General features: G+C 52.9%; 1 protein-coding gene across 1 annotated transcript in view; it reads left to right on the top strand.

The window, feature by feature from the left end:
- The window catches only part of ALDH1L1 (aldehyde dehydrogenase 1 family member L1), an 87809-nt gene extending 70538 nt beyond the window's left edge, over positions 1-17271 (top strand). The window contains exons 17-23 of the mRNA XM_058566540.1: positions 3975-4068; positions 6558-6657; positions 8088-8186; positions 10533-10698; positions 13407-13512; positions 14975-15174; positions 16987-17271. Coding sequence (XP_058422523.1) covers positions 3975-4068; positions 6558-6657; positions 8088-8186; positions 10533-10698; positions 13407-13512; positions 14975-15174; positions 16987-17042 — 821 coding nt within the window. The 3' untranslated portion in view covers positions 17043-17271. The remainder of the gene's footprint in view (positions 1-3974; positions 4069-6557; positions 6658-8087; positions 8187-10532; positions 10699-13406; positions 13513-14974; positions 15175-16986) is intronic.
- The last annotated feature ends 4144 nt before the right edge of the window (positions 17272-21415 follow it).

Raw genomic sequence — 21415 nt, 5'->3', positions numbered from 1 at the left:
CTGTTCTTATGGAAAGCCTTTTCCCCTGGCCAAAATCTCTGAGCCACTGCCTCAGGGGCTGGGCCCTCTGAGGGAGCTGGGGCTAGGCAGATGAGGTCTCAGTAGTCTCAGCCTGCCACACCTGGGGTAGAGCCTTCACCTCATATGTGGGGTTGAGTGGAAGCCATACTCACTAAGAATTTAGCCTCTGAAACTCAGAATTGGAGGAGACGAGAAATGCTGATGGCCTGCTCCTCATGGTGAGATGCCATATCCTTGGACTGGGAGCTGGAGGAGGGGGAGTCCTGTCTTCCTGGCCACACCTGCCTGGAGTGAGAGAGGAGATGTGCAGGGAGAGAATGGTTCATGAGTCAAGCACCACAGACTCTCACGGTTCTACTGAGATTTAGTAGATTTTCTTAAATAAATATTTCTTCATTTGCTGTATGTCCTTAGGAAAATTTCCAGAAACTTCAAATAGTTGTTTCTTATGATTTTCACCAGTTATGGTTGTTTTCCCAGAAAATTGTCCACAGGGCTCCTCATGCTGGCCTTCCAGAAGTAACTCCCACCTCGTACCTTTGAATATATTGTGTGCATGTTTTATTATTCTTAAATAATATATAATTGCAGTTTTGATTTCCTCTCTGACCCATTAAGTAAAAAAAGTGAAAAAGATTTCCAAGTTTTTTTTTGGTCTAAAATTTTGTTCTTATATTTCTAGTTTATTATGTCATGATCAGAGAATATAGCCTGTGCATTAGTTTTCTAGGGTGGCCATAACAAAGTACTACAAACTAGATGGCTTAAACAAGAAATTTGCCTTACAGTTCTGGAGACTAGAAGTCTGAGATCAAGATGTTGGCAGGGCCATGCTCCCTCTAAATGGCACTAGGGAAGAATCCTTCCTTGCATCTTCGTAGCTTGTAGAGCACCTCGATCTCCACCTTGATCTTTACATGGTGTTTTTTCCATTTGTGTCTGTGTCCAAATTTCCCATTTTCATAAGGACACCAGTCTTGTTGGAATAGGGCTCACCCTAATGACGTCATTTTAACTAATTACATCTGCAACAACCCTATTCCCGAATAAGCTCACATTCTGAGATACTGGGGGTTAGGACATCAACTGATGAATTTTGGGGGGACACAATCCAACCCATAAAAATTCTGTTTTCTAATATGGAGAATTTCTTTGTGATCCAGTATATGACACCTTCTTGTAAATATTTCTTGAATAGCCTAAGACAGTGATTTTGTTATTATTATTATTATTGTTATTAAATAGACTTTATTTTTCAAAGCAGTCTTAAGTTTACAGAAAAATTGAGTGGAAAGTAGACAGAGTTCCCATATAGCCCCTGTCACCACATATGCACAGCTTCCCTCACCAGAGAGGTACATTTGTTACAGTTGGCAAATCTACGCTGACACATCGTTGTAACCCAAAGTCCATAGTTTACATTAGGATTCGCTCTTGGTGTTGTACATTCCTTGACAAGTATATCCACCATTGTAGTATCACGTGGAGTGGTTTTACTGCCCTGAAAATCCTCTGTGCTCCACCTATTCATTTCTCCTTCCCCCAGGCCCTGGCAATCTCTGATCTTTTGACTGTCTCCATAGTTTTGTCTTTTTCAGAATGTCGTATAGTTGGAATCATATGGTAGGTAGCCTTTTCAGATTGGCTTCTTTCACTTAGTAATGTGCATTTAAAGTTCCTCCATGTCTTTTCATGGCTTGATGGCTGGTTTCTTTTTATTGCTAAATAATATCCCATTGTCTGGATGAACTTTACTGAAGGACATCTTGGTTGCTTCCATGTTTTCACAGTTATGAATAAAGCTGCTATAAACATCTGTGTGCATGGTTTTATGTAGACATAAGCTTTCAACTCATTTGGTAAATTCCGAGCTGCGTGATTGCTGGATCTTATGGTAAGAGTATTTTTAGTTTTGTAAGAAACTGTCAAGCTATCTTCCAAAGTGACTGAACCATTTTACATTCCCACCAGCAGTGAATGAGAGTTCCTGTTGCTCCACATCCTTGCCAACATTTGTTGTTGTCAGCGTTCTGGGTTTTGACCATTCTAATAGGCCTGTAGTGGTATCTCGTTGTTGTTTTAATTTGCAGTTCCCTAATGACATATGATGTGAGCATCTTTTCATATGCTTATTTGCCATCTGTATATCTCCTTTGGTGAGGTGTCTGTTCAGCTATTTTGCCTATTTTTAGATTGGGCTGTTTGTTTTCTTATTGTTGAGTTATTTGTGTATTTTGGATAACAGTACTTTATCAGATATGTCTTTTTCAAATATTTTCTTCCAAAAACAGTGATTTTTTTTTTAACAAGGAATGGTGGAATGGGATTAGTGTCAAAATCACTTGTAGAGCTTTAACTATATACATAGAGAGGATGTAAGTATCCCACTCCAAACCTTGCAAACCAGAACCTTCATGGGTGCACCTGGGCATGTGTGGTTTTACAAGCTCGGAGTCTCGGGGCAGTAAAGATGGAGGAACTGGGTGGGTGGAGGAGCCCAGGACAGGGCGGTAGATGGGATGGGGAAGGGCAGTGTTAAGACAACTCCCAGGTTCTTGGCTTGAACAACTGGCTGCAAGGAGAGGTAGTATACTGAAATGGAGAACCCAGAGAAGGAGCAGGTCTGGGGAAAGATCAAGAGTTCAGTTTCATATATGTTGAATTTGAGAGGCTGTAAGACATCTAGGTGGAGGTACGGAGCAGGCAGAGGAATAGTAAATGGATCTGGATCCCAGAGGAGGCTGGGATAGACATTTAGAGGATGACGTGCCTGAAGATGGCATTCGAAGAGGTGAGCCAGGGTGAGATCAGCTGAGGAGACGGTGTGAACTGAAGAGAGAAGAGAACCCAGGATGGAGTCAGAGGCACTGGGTATTTTAAGGCTGAATAGAGGAAGAGTGGTGAGCAAAGGAGATGGAGAAAGAGCTGTCAGAGAAATAGGACGCAAATTAGGAGAGTACAGAGTCAGAAGCCAAAAGAAGAAAGAGATTTAAGCAGAGAGACATCACGTTGAGTTTGGGGAGAGGCGACCTGGAATCTCATTGAAAAAGAGACCTGAGGAGGAAATAGGAATGAGCATGTAGCCGGGTGGGGAGTGTGCAGGGCCTGGCATGGAGTGGGGAGGCCATGGGGTATGGGGCAGGCTGGGAGTCGAAGCATTCTGAACAGAAGGGGCAGCAAATGCCTGGCCTCTCCACACCCTGCCTCTCCATTCCTGGGGCTCTCTGGGTCAGGCTGTACCCTGAGGGCAGGACTTTTGGAGTCTGTGATGCTTGGGCACCACTGCCCCCACGGGCCAGGCCAGGCATCCCTTGGGTCTCTACCGGAGACCCTGGAAGAGCTGGAAGCCTGGATGCCCTCACTCTTGGGGTCTACCGTGACAGGTGGAAAGCCACATGGGGAGCGTGTGAGCCTGCTTGGGCTGCTGGAACAAGTACCACACGCTGGGCGGCTTAAACAACAGACACTTATTTCCTCACAGTTCCAGAGGCTGGAAGTCTGAGATGAAGGTGTCATCAGGGTTGGTTCCTTCTGAGGCCTGTCTCCTTGTCTTGCAGATGACCATCTTCTCCCTGTGTCCTCACATGGTCTTCCCTCTGCGTGTGTCCGTCTAATCTCCTCTTCTTAGAAGGACACCAGTCATATTGGATTAGGGCCCGCCCTAATGATCTCATTTTAACTTACGTCCTTAAAGACCCTGTCTCCAAATACACTCACATCTGAGGTATACCGGGGGTTAAGGCTTCAACATATGAATTTTGAGGGGATACAATAACCCCCATAATATGGAACAAGGCCCAGTGAACCCCAGGAACTTGGGGCACTAAGTACGCGGGTCTTGCAGCCCAGAGCTCTGGCCTCAGGGCAGACGTGTGAGGGTGGCGGGGCTCCTGCCCCCTCCACGTCAGCACTGCAGGGGCTGCCCTGACTCCCTAGCACCCTCCTATCTGCAGGCTCACTGGTTGGCCAGAGACTCTCGGACCATCCCGATGTGCGGAAAATTGGGTTTACAGGCTCCACGGAGGTGGGGAAGCACATCATGAAGAGGTAAGTGATTGGGGGTACATGAGAGAGGCCACCACTGCCACAGAAGCTGTGGCCTCTGGTCACAGTGTTGGGACAGCAACAGTGCTGTGTGGGAGCTCAACCCTGCTTCTCAAGCCTCTGTGTGCACAGGTGTCCCTGGAGGCCCCCTTAATGCAGGTTCCAATTCTGTATGTCTGCTGGGCCCTTGGTGCGGCCCGTGAGGCCGCTCTGTGGAGCTCACCACGCGTGGTTGCTGAGCGCTTGGAACGGGTGCTCTGAATTGAGATGTGCTGCGAGTATAAAAGATGCACTGGACTTTCAAAACTTAGTGCACAAGTAAAGCATCTCATTAATAACTTTTTATATTGATTGCAAGTTGAAATGGTAATATTTTTGATTAATTGCGTTAAAGAAAATATATTAGAATTAATTTCACTGGTTTCTTTTTAGTTTTCTTTTAACGTGGCTACTAAAAAAACATTGCCATTGTGGTCATGGCTAGTGCATGAGGCTTTCGTTCTGTTCTGCTGGATGGCACTGATCTAGAACATCCTCTCATCTCTTATTCCTTAGGCTTCAGCCTCAAACCAACTGAGGTTGTGTTCCTGACTCTGTCGGTAATTCATAATATGGCCTGGGCCAAGCCCTGACCCTTTCAGGCCTCAGTTTCCCCACAAGTTCAGTGAAGGTAGTTTGCGTACTAGTGGTTCTGGTCTGCATAGCTGACAAGCATGGAGAGGTAGATGGGCCAGACGACAGGGCAGCAGCTCGTAGCCCTGGCTGCCCCAAGACAACCACTGGGTGCCTGAACCCCACCCCACTGAAGCTGAATTTCTGGCGGTGGATTTCTGGCATTTGCACTTTGAGTGACAGGTGCAAACAGAGAGGAGCTGGGGGTTCTGCTGAGCACACTGACCTGCCTTTCTCTGAAGACACGTGACCACCAACCTGTCTCTGCTCCAAGGGTCATGCATGTGACCTCCAGGGTAGTCCAGGTGTGGCATGACAGCTCCACGGGAGAAAGGCTTCTCAAGTGTTAAAACCATGTCTCCTTGTTGTAGCTCCCAATGCAGAAGGGCATTCTTTCTCCCTGGGACACTCTTGCAGCCCCTGACCCTAGTTCCCACTGGCTTCTCTGTGCCCCACAAGGTGGGGTTCTGGCCCCTCAGCCCCACACATGCCCTCTGTGAGCTGGCTGGGAGCAGCCTGGGCCATGTCCGCCTTCTTGGGCAAGCACCATGCTCATGCTGATGAGTGACTTTACATGTCATCCCCTTTTGGATCAGGAGCCACGGCCAGTGTGGCTGGTCACAGCCTCTGAGCATGCCAGGCAGGGCTGCTCTGATTCATTTTGAACACAGCAGAGAAAGCCTCAGTAGTGAAGAGAGGGAGGCTGGAGGGAGCCCAGGACTGACTGATGGAGGACAGACAGACAGATGAGGGAGCAGGGGAGGTAACTGCAAGCAGTCACAGCAGCTTATTTCCCTCTCCTGATTGAAAAGCTGGCTGGTCTCCTCCTCTGTGCTGCGTAGGTAATAGTCACATCTGAGCGTGTGTGTGCAAAGTGCAGAGTGAGGGCTCGGTGAAGGTCAGCTCTAAGAACCCGGGGGAAGGAGGGCTTCAGAGGGCTGCATTCTGTGGCTCTGCGGCTGCTGTCTTCCCGGGATCCTCTCCAAGCAGCCCCGCCCCCCGCCCCTCTGCCCCCGCCAGGCTGGTGCCGGAAACAGGGGAGCCCCGGTGCTGGGTCGGTCCTGAGTGAGGACCCCCTGTCCTATGCCATGGCTCCTGTATCCCTGGTCCAGTCCATTGAATGTCCCTTTGAGGACAGTGTCAGCAAGTCCATTTCCTGCCCACTGGCGTGGCACGCACAGGACCCCCAGCGTCTCTTTGTTTGCACCCACCATTAAAAATCTGAGGCGCTGAAGGCCCTGTGGTGATGCAGCTGCCCCAACTGGGGAATGGGTCAGTGTTTGATTGATCGGTTCAACATCATCAAACACCAGCTGTGGGACCCGACAAAGGCCTGCCCGCCTCAGTGGGGCTTGGGGCTTACGTTCTGGCGGATGGGGTCAGACACAGATACACGGTGGAGCAAAATGCAACAGGCGCGGAGCTCGGGAGCTTGCATTTTATATGGGGCCGTCGAGGCAGGCACCCTAAGGAGGTTGGACCAGAGGCCTGAAGGAAGTGAGGAAGGAGCTACGAGGACGCATGAAAGAGGAGCAGGCCAGAGGGGGCAGTGAGAGCCGCCCTGGGGGCGGCCTAGGTGTCCGGGGAGGAAAGAGGCACAGCATGAAGCCAGTAGTTGAGAGGAGGGAGGAGAGGATCTTTGGCAAATGTGGAGGTGGGGAGAAGGTGCCGGGCCTGGTCTCACATGGAGCTCCCTCCCACCTGCTGCTTGCTCTTTCGAGTAAGGCATGCTTTGGAGCTGTGCTCAGCCCCCTCCACCTGGAGCCCCCTGTGTCGCCGTCTCCCACGGACCCAGCCCTACCAACCTCTGTTCCTTCCAGCTGTGCCCTGAGTAATGTGAAGAAGGTCTCCCTGGAGCTGGGTGGGAAGTCGCCCCTCATCATCTTTGCTGACTGTGACCTCAGCAAGGCTGTGCAGATGGTGAGGGCCAACCTGGGGGCACGGGGGTGGGCAGGAGCGGGGGTGGGGGGTACTGTTCTCTGATTCCGCAGTCAAACTCACACATTTAGCCTAGACTGTAGTGTCACCACAAGCACAGGCTGGCAGGAAGGGGCCTTGGAGTGACACGTGCCCTCCGAAACAAACTTCGCAAGAAGTTTCATACCTATAAGGATAACTGAAATCAGCTTCATGGTTGGAAACCTGAGCCACAGGTCCATCTGCTCTGGAATCAGCACAGCAGCCTTTCCTCTCCAACAGAAAAGAAGGCAGAACCCTGGACACTTGGGCAAGACCCTGCTGACAGAGACCCCTTCCCCCAACTGTGTGCCGTGTCCACACTTGCCCAGCTGTGCCCCTGACTCACTGGGCAGCCTTGAGTAAGTCACTTAAACTTTCTGGGCCTCGGTGCTCTGACCTGACAATGAGGAGCATAGGAACACCTGCCTTCTGCGGTTATTACGGGGATTACACCAGCTGCTCTGTCTGAAAGGTGTGCAACGGTGGCTGCACGTGGCAGGTGCTGTGTGTCAGTTGTTCTTACGTTAGTATTATCATCGTCATTGTTATGCCCCAGTCCCCTCTCCATGCCTGTGGGAGCAAACAAGTAAGGCAGTGTTCAGCCAGGTGCCCAGAGACACCCGCCGTCCCATCTGGGTCCCGCTGTGCCTTGGAGGACAAGGTGACACCCAGCTTGGACTTGAAAGAGAGTCCAGCCTCATTAGATGGGGAAACTGAGGGGGACAAGTCCATCATCCCAAGGGTCTTGGCCCTGGTACTGAGGCCAACGCTGCTGGTGCGGTCCCAGCTTCCAGGAGAGCCGAGCTTAACCCACATGGGGCTCCCCAGGTCTGCAAAGCAGGCTCCCTTTTATTTACATTTATTCTGACTCCTGCCAGGAGTTCCCTCAAGCCTGGGCTGGCACCCCACCCCTCCCAAGACAACGGCTGGCTGCCTGCCTTTGCCTACCTTCTGCCACCTGCTCCATGCTAACAGACTTTCCAGGCTCAGCTCCACCAGTGTGGGCTCTGTCCCCTCCTGGGTCGCCCCAGGGAGTCTGCCCTGCAGGGTCTCCAGCCTCACTCGCTCACTCCGTCTTGCCCTCTGCTCTCTGCGACGTGGACGCTGGCTTTGTCCCCCAGCAGCGGGAGTCAGGGCTCAGTTCTGTTGCCCCCTCACCACGTGGCCTCACTTCCTACACTGTCCCCTCTCGCCCCTCCTCTTGTGGTGACTTAGGAATGAGTGGAGCACACATGTCCAGCACTGGTTGGGCCTGGTCCAAGGTAGGAGGTCAGGACACGTGTATTCCTCCCCTGCTCTGTAAGAAGGGGGTATCCAGGCCCCGGCAGGGAGCTAGGGGCTGGCTTCCCTGGGAGGAGTCCTAACCCAGCATTCTTGTCTGTTCTTCGAAGGGGATGAGCTCTGTCTTCTTCAACAAAGGGGAGAATTGCATTGCAGCAGGCCGGCTCTTCGTAGAGGACTCAATTCATGACCAGTTTGTGCAGAAGGTGGTAAGTTCTGCCGCAGAGGCTCGTAGCTGCTGGTTCATCAAGACAGTTGCCTGGGCTGCAGCAGGCTGGGGGTGGGGAGGCAGGGCCGGACCAAGTGGAGTTGGGTCAGGAAACCTGGGTCAGGGAACTCTCAAGCTGAGCCGTATTAAATCTTCACGGGTTTTATTTCAGGAAGAAATAGCAACCTCTCAGCTCAAACTGACATAACCCAGAGGGCCTGTCTTAGGTCTGTTTCCTAGCAGTGGAGCCTGAGATCAGAATGCAGGTGCATGTGGCTTACCAAGGGTGAGCTCTCAGTGAAGCCTAGAAGGTGGGAGGGACCAGGAGAGGACAGGGACAGAGGACATGGTCTCAGGTGACATCCAGTCTTGGCCTAACCCACAGACAGGAGCTCTGGAGCACAAGTGACACCACTCAGGTGTACCCCTGCACTCAAGGGGCCAAGCTGTTGTCCCATCAGCAGTTGTTGGCTGTGCCTGTCCACCGGCTGGAGGAGGGCAGCTCCCGTCATCTCCTGGGAGCCACCAGCAGGTGCCTCTCACAGCCCCGAGGTAAAGGGATGGTGAGGTGCTGGCAGCATCTCCTACATTCTTACAGCAGAACCAGAGAGGGAAATCACTCTTTACCACCAACTCATAGAAAAGGCTACGGGGAAGGACGCTGGTTGGCATGACCAGGTCCCTGGTACACCCTGATCCATTCAGGGATACCAGGACCTGGGGGACAGAATCCAAACCCTGCAGAGAGGAGAGGAGATGCTGGAAGGACAGACTTTATGTGCAGTTTTAGACAAACTGGAAGCCAGGAAAAAAGAGAGAGCTTTAGTCTGAGGGTAGGGTGGGGCGGCTGTTAGGAAGCAGTTCTGAAGAAGAAGGTCTTGAATAATGGGTAAAAATATGAAAGGCAGTGAAGGGAGGAACGGATTTTCTAGGAGTGTAACAGCTTTTGCCAGGTAGCAAACTACTCTGAAACTTGGTGGCTTGAGATAACAGCCGTTCACGCAGCTCACAGTCCTGTGGGCTGGCAGTGTGGGTACCAGCACGGCTCCCCCGAGCTTGCTCACCCTTCTGCCAGGTCAGGTGGGGCACTGGGTGGCTCCCTTGGGATGGCTCATCATGGTCTTTCATTCTGCACCTTGTGCTCGGGCACACACGGTCCACGGCAGCACTCCCACAGTGAGAGCAGATGTTTAGGGGCCTCTTGAGACCCACTGAACGTTGCTTCTACCACATTCTACTGGCCAAACCGAGTCACAGGCCAGCCAGACTCAAGGGCTGGGGACATGTACTCCACGCCAGGTAGGAGGCACTGCAGAGAAATGAGTCTGTCTGTATAACCTCCTGTCATTTGGGAGCTGGCCAGCCTGGTGGAGCTAGTTACCGCTGTGAGTAGCCCAGCACCGGGATAGCTGGACCTGGGGCATGGCGGGGGCTGCCTGGAGATGAGGTGGGGGACGTGTGGGGGGCCACCAAGTGGGTGTGGTGGTGGGGAGCACGAAGCTGGGCAAGCTCAGGCCCCATCCAGGGGTCTGCAGGGGTGTCGTCAAACCCTACAGGGTGACCAAAGGGGTCAGAATGCCAGGGGCCGTTGTGTACATAGTGACAGTTCCCAAATACAGGAAGTGAGATGCACATCCTGGAGACTCAGCAAGGTTGCTCTTGGCTTCCCAGAGCAGTTTGGGGGATCAGACAGGAGCAGAGAACAAGAGCAAAGTGGCAGCTTGGTACCAGGGTCCGGTGGGAAGGGCAGAGGGTAGTCCCAGGTGTAACCAACTTATATGTTGGCCAAGGCAACAGAGAAGGCTTCCTGGGAGAGGAAGCCTTAAAGCTGGGCTCTGAAGCAGACAGAAGTGGGGGCAGGGAAGGGTGGACTCAAGACCCAGGCCCCTCCACTCCACTGAGTGTCTGTCCCACATTGTCGCCAGGGCATTGCAGCAGGTTGGTGTTTCCCCACCCTATCCCCATCCCATATCCTGGAGTCTCTGGACCAGCATTCCTTCACCTTCTCAGCCCGTGAAGTTGGGTGCAGAACCAGTGTAGAAACATAGCGTGTGCTGCCCCCCGTCTCCCCTACACACCCATATCCCTGGACAACTCTGTTTTCCCAGCCCATCTGACACTAGGCTTGGGTCTCCTTGCACATAGGATACATCTGGGGTTTCAGCCTGGAAGGCAGGTTTGCAACCAGAATATGGAACCCCTTGAGGGCCAGAATATAGAATGTAGACTTTCTTCAGGGGCCAGTGGTTGGTCACCAAAAATGGAAACACAGGAGGTGGGTCAGGTGAGGACCATCATCAGAAACCATGGCACCCAAGGGAGACCTGACTGGGAGGGCTTTCCACAGGTAGAAGAGGTGAGGAAGATGAAGATTGGCAACCCTCTAGACCGGGACACCAACCACGGGCCACAGAACCACCAAGCCCACCTACGGAAGCTGATGGAGTATTGCCAGCGTGGTGTGAAGGAAGGGGCGACACTGGTCTGTGGTGGGAATCAGGTGCCTCGGCCAGGTTAGTTAGAGCACACCTGGCCCTCTTGGGTAAACTGAAGCAGCAGGTAGCATGGCCTCTGGTTTGCTGCCCAGCTCTAACTCGAGGGATCTAAAGGCCAGGTGCCTGCACAGTCAAGTTCCCAGGGATCAGGTCCTATCCGGGATCTTGGATGGGGTAGCCTTGGCTATTTGGACACCTGCCAGACAAGGTGTGGGACTGACAAGATAAAGACATCAGAGCTGAAAGCATTATCCATGCTGGTTTAATCTGTACCGTAAGTGGACTCTGATTTGCCACTAACATCACTGCATCCTTGAAATTCTCTCCTCCGTGGATTCCATGGCCCTGGATGTCATGGTTTTCCTCTCTTAGGCCATTACTCCTCAGCAGTCTCTCTTTGCTGGAAGCTCCCTTCCTCTCCACCTGTCCCTCTAATGTAGGTGTATCCCCATATCTGTCCTGAGCTTGGAGCGCTTCTCCTGCTAGATATACCCTGGAGGATCTCACCCCCTGCAATGGCCCAGACCCTCCCAAATATCTGTGTCCAGGCTCCTCTTCACCCAGAATCTTGACCACCTGGACACCTCCACCTGCCTGTCCCCCAGGCCCTTCAAACTCAATGGGCACCAAATCCATTGCATCATTACAGTGTCCCAGCCCCCACCTGACCCCAGACACACACGCCTACCTCTCTAGAATCTTCCATCCGATCAAGTCACCCAAGCCAGAGGAGCAAGAGCTGCAGGCATGGAATATTTGTGCTGCTTTCCCATTAGACTGCCTGCCCTGTGGGGACAGGAGCAATGTGTCTCTTCTACACCATTAGGTCCTTCGCGCCAGCACCGAGCCTCACACCAAGCCCGAGTTAATTTGATAGAATGAAGGAGGGAAGGAAAGAATGAATTCTAGATTCCTCTCTTTTCTTGACCCACTGCTTTTAATTAAGTGCCTGATTTTCTTAAATCTAGAAATCTTTCTTGCCTCTCCTGAATCCCTGCCACCATCTTGTCTTGCCTGGACCATCACGCGGATTCCTGCAGGACCTCTTGAACCCCACTAATCCTTTACTTATGCAGCTGCCAGAGGTCTAGCTATGTCTCCCCCAGTGCCGAAACACTTCACAGTGACTCATCCTCCTGCCACGGCAAGCTCAAACCCCTTACCTTCCCACCCAGGTCTTTCCTGATCTGTTTCTCACTCACTTGCCCTTGGCCGTACTTAACTCTCTCTGAATACGTCTTGCGTTTTCTTGCACTCTGTGCATTTGTTGCTCCTCTGCCTAGGGAACAGCCCCTCAGTTTCCCCATCTGGTGAACTCATCATCCAGCTCAAAGGACATCCAGGGATAGGCCATTGCCGTGTTATGGGTGCTCCCGGGCACCTCCTCCCTCAACAGAGCGTCATCACCACTGCACTGCCACTGTCTGTCTGCTTCCCCCTTCCCGCCTCACTAGGCTGGGTGTTCTGTGAGGCCTGCTGGGAGAGTGAAGTGAAGGCCCTGTTCTCAAAGCAGTTAGGGGCGGGGCAGCACCCAGGAATCAGCAGCAGTGGGCAGCCATCACCACCACCCCCTGGCCTGAGGGGCAAGAAGAGGGAGCAGAATTCCTGGGACCTGGTGAGACGCAGAGCTGGGGGATGTGGGCTGCCTCCTGTTGACCAAACCCAGCTGGAAGCCAGAGGATGAGGGAGCCTGAGCACGCAGCCCTCCATGCAGGCCCAGAGCAGGGCGGGGAAGAGAGCAGAAGGAGCAGGAAGGGGAGAAAGACTGGCCAGCCCAGAGCTCAGGACACCGGGTGGTTTGCAGACAGTTGATTTGCAGATTAAGTGGATACAGGCCACCCGACATGAGTCAGTGTGTTCATACGTAACTCACGTTTTGAAAATTGTAATTAATATATAAAATGTATAATGTATAAAATATAAATTATAAATGTATGAAAAATATGGAATATTTTATTAATTAAATTACTTTTAAAGTTTTTTTTTTAATTTTGTTTTTCTAAAAACTAGAGAGAGAAAATTTCAGGTCTCTTAATATTCCCTAAATCAGGCCAAATTAAATCTAGTGCAGCAGGATCTCAGAGGAGAAGGGGTCCGAGAAAGCAATTCTACCAGCAGGAATGATTCGGTCTGGGCCTGTAGGGTGGCAGTCTGGGCAGGAGCAGTGGTGGGCCCACGTGGACAGGAGAGGGGAGGCTGTGTCCTGTCCAAGACAGAGCGCTCACCCTGCGCCCGGGAAGTCAACGCCTGCCCTGTGGGTCCACGAAGGGGACGGGAGGCAGTCCCAGGGTTCTGTCTGTCAGGACCGGTGTCCAAAGTCCTCGGGGACTGACGGAGGACCACCTGGGAGGCTACAGTAGCCAAAGAAACCAGACATGTTTTCAGACTAAATGTCACTAGAAAAACCCAGGTCTTTGTCATGGTCGCGAGCTTTGGCACCGACAGACTTGGGTTTGAATGTCAGCTGTATCACACACCAGCTCTGAGCGTTAGCCTTGTTTTCCTTGGCAGCATTTCATTAAAATGTGTGAGGATCACATGAAATTGTAGCTTGGGGCAGGAAAGCCACCCACAGAACGTGGTGTCCACCATAGAGGTGTCATGAATTACATTGCTGGAGTGGGATGTGCCTATGGTGGCTGGAGGGACCCAGGCCTGGCTGGGGAGAGGCTAGACTGCTGGAGGACCGCCCTCCTGCACACCATGGGTCTCTGTCTCCCCAACAGGTTTCTTCTTCGAGCCAACTGTTTTCACGGACGTGGAAGACCATATGTTCATAGCCAAGGAGGAGTCCTTCGGGCCCATCATGATCATCTCTCGGTTTGCTGACGGGTAGGGAATCCTGTTTGTGTCTCTCAAGAGCCTGATTCTTTTCCATGCATTACTGGAGTCTTCACATGAGCTGTGTGGAGCTGTCCCAAGGAGGCCAGGAGGAAACCTCAAACAGGGTGGGGGCTGTGGACGCAGCTTGGCTGCCTGCCAAGTCCTTGTCAATCACTGAGGTGATATCTCTCTGGATATCTCTCAGTGTGTTGGGCTCTGTTCTAATTACCTACTGCTATATAATAAAACTCAGTGGCTTGGAATAGCAACAGTTATTTATTTCACTCATGAATCTGCAGTTTGGTCAGAGGGGCTGAGCTGCCTCTGCTCTGTGCCATGCGGGGGCCTCTCCCCTCAGGCTCTCTGCCCCATGGCAGCCTCAGGGCCTCTGTCTAGCACCTGGCTCCCCCACAGAGACCAGGTGGAAGCTGCAAGACTCCTCAAGATCCAGAGGTTGGCCTCAGAAATTCCAGAACCTCAGTTCCTATTGGTCCAGCAAGTCAACAAGGCCAGCTCAGGTTTAAAGGGAGAGGAATTGCACTCTGTGGCCGTATTTGATCTACCACAGATTCTCTTCCTGGCTATTATTTTTCAGAGTAGCGCCTTTGAGCAGATTACAAAATGGCACCTCATCCTCAATACACTGTACTTCCAACTGTCAAAAAATTACTGAAGAGCCGGCCCCGTGGCTTAGCGGTTAAGTGCGCGCGCTCTGCTACTGGCGGCCCGGGTTCGGATCCCGGGCGTGCACCGATGCACCGCTTCTCCGGCCATGCTGAGGCCACGTCCCACACACAGCAACTAGAAGGATGTGCAACTATGACACACCTATCTACTAGGGCTTTGGGGAAAAACAGGAGGAGGATTGGCAATAGATGTTAGCTCAGAGCCGGTCTTCCTCAGCAAAAAGAGGAGGATTAGCACGGATGTTAGCTCAGGGCTGATCTTCCTCACAAAAAAAAAAAAATTACTGAAATCATCACCACATGCTGATTTTATTAGAATAAGACACTTTTCTTCCATCCACCAAGTAAATATTGTGCTAAGTCTTCAAGTCTATGATGTCTGTGGTGGGGAGGCCCAGCGTGGCTCCCTGGGGAGTGCCTGAGGCGTATGCCTTTCTACATGTGCCGGGGGTCCAGCCTGTCTCTGCTCTGGGCTCCCGTCCCCCTGTCTGTAAGGTGACGGTCTCGCCCGTGATGACCCAAAGGATCCTTGTGGCCCACCGTGTGCGGATCTGACTCTGCTCTTCCTCCTCCCTTTCATTCTTTCCTCCCCCTCTGCTGCCCTCTGTCCCCCCTACACTACCTATAGCCCCAGCACGTTTCTCCTCTGATGGTCCTGCGTAGGGGGCAGCTGGGAGGAGGCCGGGTTCCCCTTTGGGGGAAGGGGTGCAGGTCTCTCTGTGTCACACGTCTAGGGCTGCCCCCTGTCCCTCCCTCACTTAGTTCTTCTTGGATTTTCCCTGCAGTGACGTGGACACCGTGCTGTCTCGGGCCAACGCCACGGAGTTTGGCCTGGCCTCTGGCGTCTTCACCAAGGACATCAACAAGGCTCTGTACGTCAGTGACAAGCTGCAGGCAGGCACCGTGTTTGTCAACACATACAACAAGACCGACGTGGCTGCTCCCTTTGGAGGGTTCAAGCAGTCCGGATTTGGCAAAGACCTGGGTAACCTAATCCTAAACAGCTGGTAGAGGCCTCTTGGGGCCAGGCCCTGTCCCAGGGGCCAGGGGTGTAGTGTGAACAAGACGGCTGTCGGTACTCACTTCTTACTGGGAGGGGACAAGTGATAATTAAGGCAGTCAGCAAGATCCTGCGAGAAAGTGAGGAGTGCTGGGAAGCAGAGAAGCAAAGTGATCTGGGTGAGGAGACTGGGAGGGCAACGTTAGCCAGGGGCCAGGGTGGGCTTCTCTGAGGAGGTGGCCCCTGCGCTGAGACCCAAGTGCTGGAAGAGCCAGCCATAAAGACCCGAGGGCGCGTGCTCCTGGCAGAGCGCTCAGCGGGTCCTGAGACGCAGCTTTGTCCTTGGGGCTGTGGGGACACGCCTGAGTGCTGGTGAGGGCCCGGGGTGGGGAGGACGGAGGAGAGGGGCTGGAGAGGAAGGCAGGAGCCAGATCTCAGGGGCCTAGGGACCACAGTCAGGACTCCATCTTCATCCTCAGAGAGGCGGGAAGCCGTGGGGACTGAGGGTGTCCCATGGGGTAGTGTGAGTCCCCAGGGTAGACAGGATGTCACCCAGGTGAGGAGGTGGGGAGCTGAGCACAAGCCCCGCCTGCCTCTCGGGGACGCCAGCTCTGCCCTGACACCTCTCCTTCTCTGGGCTGCCCTGTGGTTTGGGATGGGTCCCACTCCCCTGTCCTGCCGGTGTGGAAGCCAGCAGCTGGGAACCAGCTCCAGTTAGGGATGACCACTGGGATGCCAAGCTTGGCGGGGGCTGAAAGCTGTGGGAGATCCCCACGCTGTCTTCCCGAAGCCTCTGTCCCTCCTGGCCTCCCTGTCCAGGTCAGAGTCCTCAGGGAGCTTCAGGCTGAGTCTGAAACCAAAGGACTGTCACTATGTCATCTTTCCCTCCCCCTCCATCTTTCATGCCCTGCAGAAAGCCCCAAGGGTGCTTGTGAAAGGAGCCCCAACAACACCAACCAAAGCCTGACACCACACCCTTGTGCACACAGAGGCAGGGCTCACACTCACACATGCACACACACGCACCCTGGACACTCCTGCCCCCCTGTCCTTGTCTACCACCTCCTCCTGCCTCCCCAGGCCACCTTCCTGATGTCCTCCACAGGAATCCACAAGGCCCATTGTCATCCAGGGGTGCTGTGGGTGCCAAGTCCCCAGAATATGATCTCTGTCACTTATGACTCTGTCCCCTGAGCTCCTCCAACTCATCTCCCCCCTATCCCCTGGGTCCTGCAGAGAGAGGGCCCACAAACCAGGCCTGCCAAACAGCCCACCTCAGCAGCCCCAGCTGGGGAAGCGTGGCTCCTGGAGCCAGCCTTAGCGGGTCGGGGAGGCTCCCTGTGCTGGTTGTGGGGCTGAGACACACCAGCCACAGAGCACAGCCGAGTTCCAGGGGCCATGGGCTCGTGACCTGGAATTAGCTGGGGGCAGCAGAGGGATAGGCGATGGGCTGGTGTGTCTGGGTACCAGGAGGGCACCAAGAGAGCCTCTTGGCTGCCCTCAGGCTGATGGGGCAGCCCTCCCCAGCAAGGTGGTGATGGGAGCGGGGAAGTTTCTGGAACGGTGGCCCAGATTGGTCGGTATTCCAGTGCCTGCGTTGGAGCCCGGCCCTCTCACAGGTGCCTGAGTTGCCTGGGCCTCGTTCTCTCATCTGTAGCTGGGGCTGGGCCAGGGCTGACCCACACGGCTGCCGCGGGGATCTGGTGAGAAAACATGCGTGCAGCGCCGGCACAGCGAGGCCTGCAGTGGAAGCTGCTGTGACAGCGACGTGTCCCAGCAGTGTGTGATGTCTTGCAGGAGAGGCCGCCCTGAATGAGTACCTGCGGGTCAAGACAGTGACTTTCGAGTACTGAGGGAAAGGTCTTGTGAGAGGGAAGACCCCCATCTCCACGACGTGTCCTCGCCCTCCACGACCTGCCTGCCTTCCCTGGCGGCCGGATTGCCCTCTCGCCCCCCGAGTGACAGCACCTCCCCCTGCAGCCCCAGTGGAGCCCTCCTGTCTGCACCCCATCCCCGTCCAGTCAGAGTGGCCTTTGGCTGGGTGAGAAAGTGGCCCCAGGTGAATAAATGTTGTGAGCGGTGGCCGCCGGCATCTCTGTGTCTCTGCACCCCATCTGGGGGTGCCCCAGAGGGCCCTGGAAGTGCTGGCACTCAAGTGAGGTTGCCTAGCCCGGGAGAGGCAGGCACCCTGGGGAGAGATGCAGCAGTGAGAAACGGGTGTGCATCAACTCCAGCCTCCGAAAGCAGGTGCTAAATGAAGTTCGGGGTGTGAGAGCTTCCTCCTCCTGGAAAGTGGAGGAAGCAGGATGGGCACTGGAAGCCTCCATCTCCCTTAGCAAATATGGCCTGCTGTGGCAGCCTCCCTGGGCAGACAGGCCAGGCCCACCCCGGCTGGCTGACATGGATCCAGCGGGCGCTACAGAGGAGGCCAGTTCCTGGACCACCGCTGGTTCCTTGCCCCAGGCTGGCATTTCAGACGTGGGCGGGGCTCCATCTTTCTCCCTAGCTTGTGTGTCCTGTGTCTCTCCATGGATTCCTCCCGGCCCAGTGGTCTCCCCCTACACTTTCTTCTCTCTTTCCTGTTCTCTCTCACCCCGCAGGAGCCTGGGGCTCTCCCCTCTGCACTCCCTCTCCCTAGGTCCCAAACACTACAACCTCACTCACCTGCTGTCGCCTCAGTTTACCCACATGCCACTCTCTTCTTGACATTCTACTCCCCCACCCCCACCTGGCTCTGCCCCTCTGGGTCCCACAGCCCCCAAAAGGCCCCCTCCTCCCTCCTCAGGTCCCTGGCCATGCTGGGAGTGTCCTGGCCCAGGCTTCACTCTCGTAGGAGAGCCTCAGTCCTCTCCACATAGCAGACTCTGTCCTTCAGCGGCCTGTGAACACCCCCACCCCCACCCCCTTGAAGGGCCCGTGCCTAGCCTCCTCCATTATTCCTTCTCTTCCATTCAGGACGTACTCTCATAGAAGGTCTGTCCGGGCGTCTTCTTGTGAGTGATGATAGTAGCTGGTAGCAGACGGTAGTACTGAGGACTGAGTACTAAGTGGGTGCTCAGCAGGGCTCTATGCATTCATCTCGTTTGATCCGTTCGCTCACCCAACTATTTTTATCCCCATTTATAAACGGGGAAATTGAGGTAGAGAAGAGTAATTGCCAGGGTACACGGCTAGTTGAAATTGCATCCCCCTTCATTCCCAGATGGTGAGGACTTTGAAGCCCCCTCTGCCTGTGGAGCAACTCACCCCTCCCAGAGCCCCCGGTGTTGAGTCCCCAGACTGTCTTCAGGGCTGGTGGCCAGGCCCACGTGGCCTTCCCTCCCTGTCAGGCCTTAGCTGCTGTGGTCTGGGGGAGCAGGCTATGCCACTGGGCACTGCTCCTGCCTTGCAGTGGGGTGCCTCCGTCTGCCCCTATCTACTCCACCCCAAGCATGAAGGGGGCCCTTCTCTCCACGCCCTGCGTACCACTGCCACCAGGCTGCGACTTCTCACGAGACCTCCTTAGATGGTCAGGAAGAATTAATGACTGCTACTATATGGGGCAACTCGAGTCCTTGAAGCCCAGACCCACAGCCAGGCCCCACGGGAGGCACCTCCTTGCCAATTGCCCACCTCTCCACCACAGGGCAAGCTCACCCTCACCCCAGAGTGCACCCAGAGCATCCAGTCTCAAGTCTTGTTGCCCACAGAAGACAAGAAATGTGTTTTTCACCTCAGTTCAAAGCCTCTGCTCTCATGCTCCTCCCCTCACAAGGCGAGAGCCTGCCCGGTGTCCACAGGGGTCAGCGCTGGCTTCCCTGCAAACAGCCCTTCAAGGCAGAAGAGCAGGCAAAGCCTCAAGCACAGATCCATCCAAACCCAAATCCAGCCAAAAGCCACCTTTGTCCCTCTTCAGACGCACACAGAGCTTGGCTTTAGCCAGGGCGCCCCCTTACTGTTCTACTTGAGACCTCTGATTTAGATGTGCAGGACTGGCTCCTAGCTGTTTGTCTTCCTTCCCTCTTCAAGAATTCTCCTGAAACTGTAAGGTAAACGTGTAAGAAAAAACGCCCAGTTTTTCCCTCCTATGCATTTCCCTCCTGTTGTGTCTCCTTTACTTTTACACAGAACACTTCACTTCTGACACTTCTGTCACCAAATGTGTATGGGTTTCCCCCACACCAAGCACTTCTCTGTGACACCAGCTGGATGTCCACAATTTAACTCAATTCTGACACTGTCTACCAGAGATAGCGTCAGATCCCGCAGGTGAGGGGCTCGGGCCCACAAGACTGCTCCCACTTCAGATGCCAGTCACAAGTAGTAGGTCCCCAGGTTACCCACAACCTCTGCCCCACATGGCTACAAATCGGAGGTTCCCATGACTTACTAACCCTTGGATTCGATTAATTTGCGAGAACAGCTCATAGAACTCAGGGAAACACTTATGTTTACCAGGTTATTAAAGGATGTGATAAAGGATACAGATGAGGAGATACGTAGAGTGAGGTCTGGGAGGGTCCTGAGTGCAGGAGCTTCTGGCCTCGTGAACCTGGGTGTGTCACCCTCCCGGCACAGGGAGGTGTTCACCAGCCCGGAAGGCCTCTGAACCCCAGACTCAAAGGCATGACCAATTATTAACTCCATTTCCAGCCCCTCTCCCCTCTCTGGAGGATGGGGGGGTCGGGCTAAAAACCCCAAGCTTCTAATCATGGCTTGGTCTTCTGGTGACCAGCCCCCATCCAGGAGCCATCTGGAAGCTCACCCAGAGTTCCTCAAGAGAACAAAAGATGCTTCTAGTGTTCTTATCACTTCTTAGGAATTTACAAGGGTTTTAGGAGCTCTGTGCCAGGAACCAGTAACAGAGAACAATATATGTTTTCTATTATTTCACAGTAAGGAGTATAAGACTATTAGTTATCTCACATTTCCTTTTCTTTATCACCTTCTTTCTTAAGTCATAGGACCCCCAAATTTTAACTGGGCACATAGCTACCCCGAAGAAAGACTGGCCTCCTTTGCAGCTAGGCAATGGTCATGGAATAAAGTGTGCGGACAGAATGCAAGTAAAAGTGATAGATGCCACTTCCGAGACACGCCCTTTAAGGGTGGAAGGTCATGCTATCACTCGCCCTCTTTTCGTCCCCTTGGGCTGGCTGGAAGCAGACCCAGTGGACATGGTGGTGGGCATTTTCCAACCATGCAGATATGGCAGCAACTGGGGAGGGGAACAGAGCATTGCATGATAGAAGACTCATGGAAGACGCCTGAATCCCCAGCATCATGGAGGTGCATATCAACCAAGGCAACTTGCCAGCAGACTATTACATAGGGGAAATAAACTTTACCACTTTCTTTTTCTAATCTTTAAATGCATTTATTTCTCACCATGTTAACAGAGGAGTTAAAGGCAGTTCATAAATACAATAAACAAAATAAAAATATGCTTGAGCAAATTGGAGCAAGAAGAATGCAGTAGAAAGATAAAATCAGGAATGTAGTTGGTATTGAAACTGCATGCTATGAAATTTTATACCCTTCTAAAGTTGGACCACAATATAGCTCAGAGCTTTCCAGCTGCCAAGAGTGTGAGGAAACCTGACCAGTGACCTAATTCACCATGTTTGTATGACAGAAACAAACTAATTTTGGGATGGGAGAAAGAAATTCATCTTAAGAGTCCTCCTAAAACAATTTTTATAATGTGATGATCATTGTCATACTATTTTATAGTAGTGTCGTAAGTTGCAGACAGCTGTTTCTTATGACCTGTCCCAAAGTAGGATGAGCACACATTAAACTGCAACCAGCACAAGCAATTATACTTGTAGTATAGTCAGAGCACTGTAGTATACAACTACACTGAAGTACAGTCAGAGCACTGTAGTATACAACTACACTGTAGTCTAGTTGGAGCACTGTAGTACACAACCACACTGTAGTGTAGTCAGAGCACTGTAGTATACAACCACACTGTAGTGTAGTCAGAGCACTGTAGCATACAACCACACTGTAGTGTAGTCAGAGCACTGTAGTACACAACCACACTGTAGTCTAGTCGGAGCACTGTAGTACACAACCACACTGTAGTGTAGTCGGAGCACTGTAGTATACAACCACACTGTAGTGTAGTCGGAGCAATGTAGTATACAACTACACTGAAGTCTAGGCAGAGCACTGTAGTACACAACCACACTGTAGTCTAGTTGGGAGTTGGAGTGTGGGGTGTGGATGGACTGCTGTGGTC

The sequence above is a fragment of the Diceros bicornis genome, chromosome 2, assembly GCF_020826845.1.
Source record: "Diceros bicornis minor isolate mBicDic1 chromosome 2, mDicBic1.mat.cur, whole genome shotgun sequence".
Lineage (NCBI taxonomy): Eukaryota > Metazoa > Chordata > Mammalia > Perissodactyla > Rhinocerotidae > Diceros > Diceros bicornis.
This window is presented reverse-complemented; position numbering and strand designations above follow the sequence as displayed.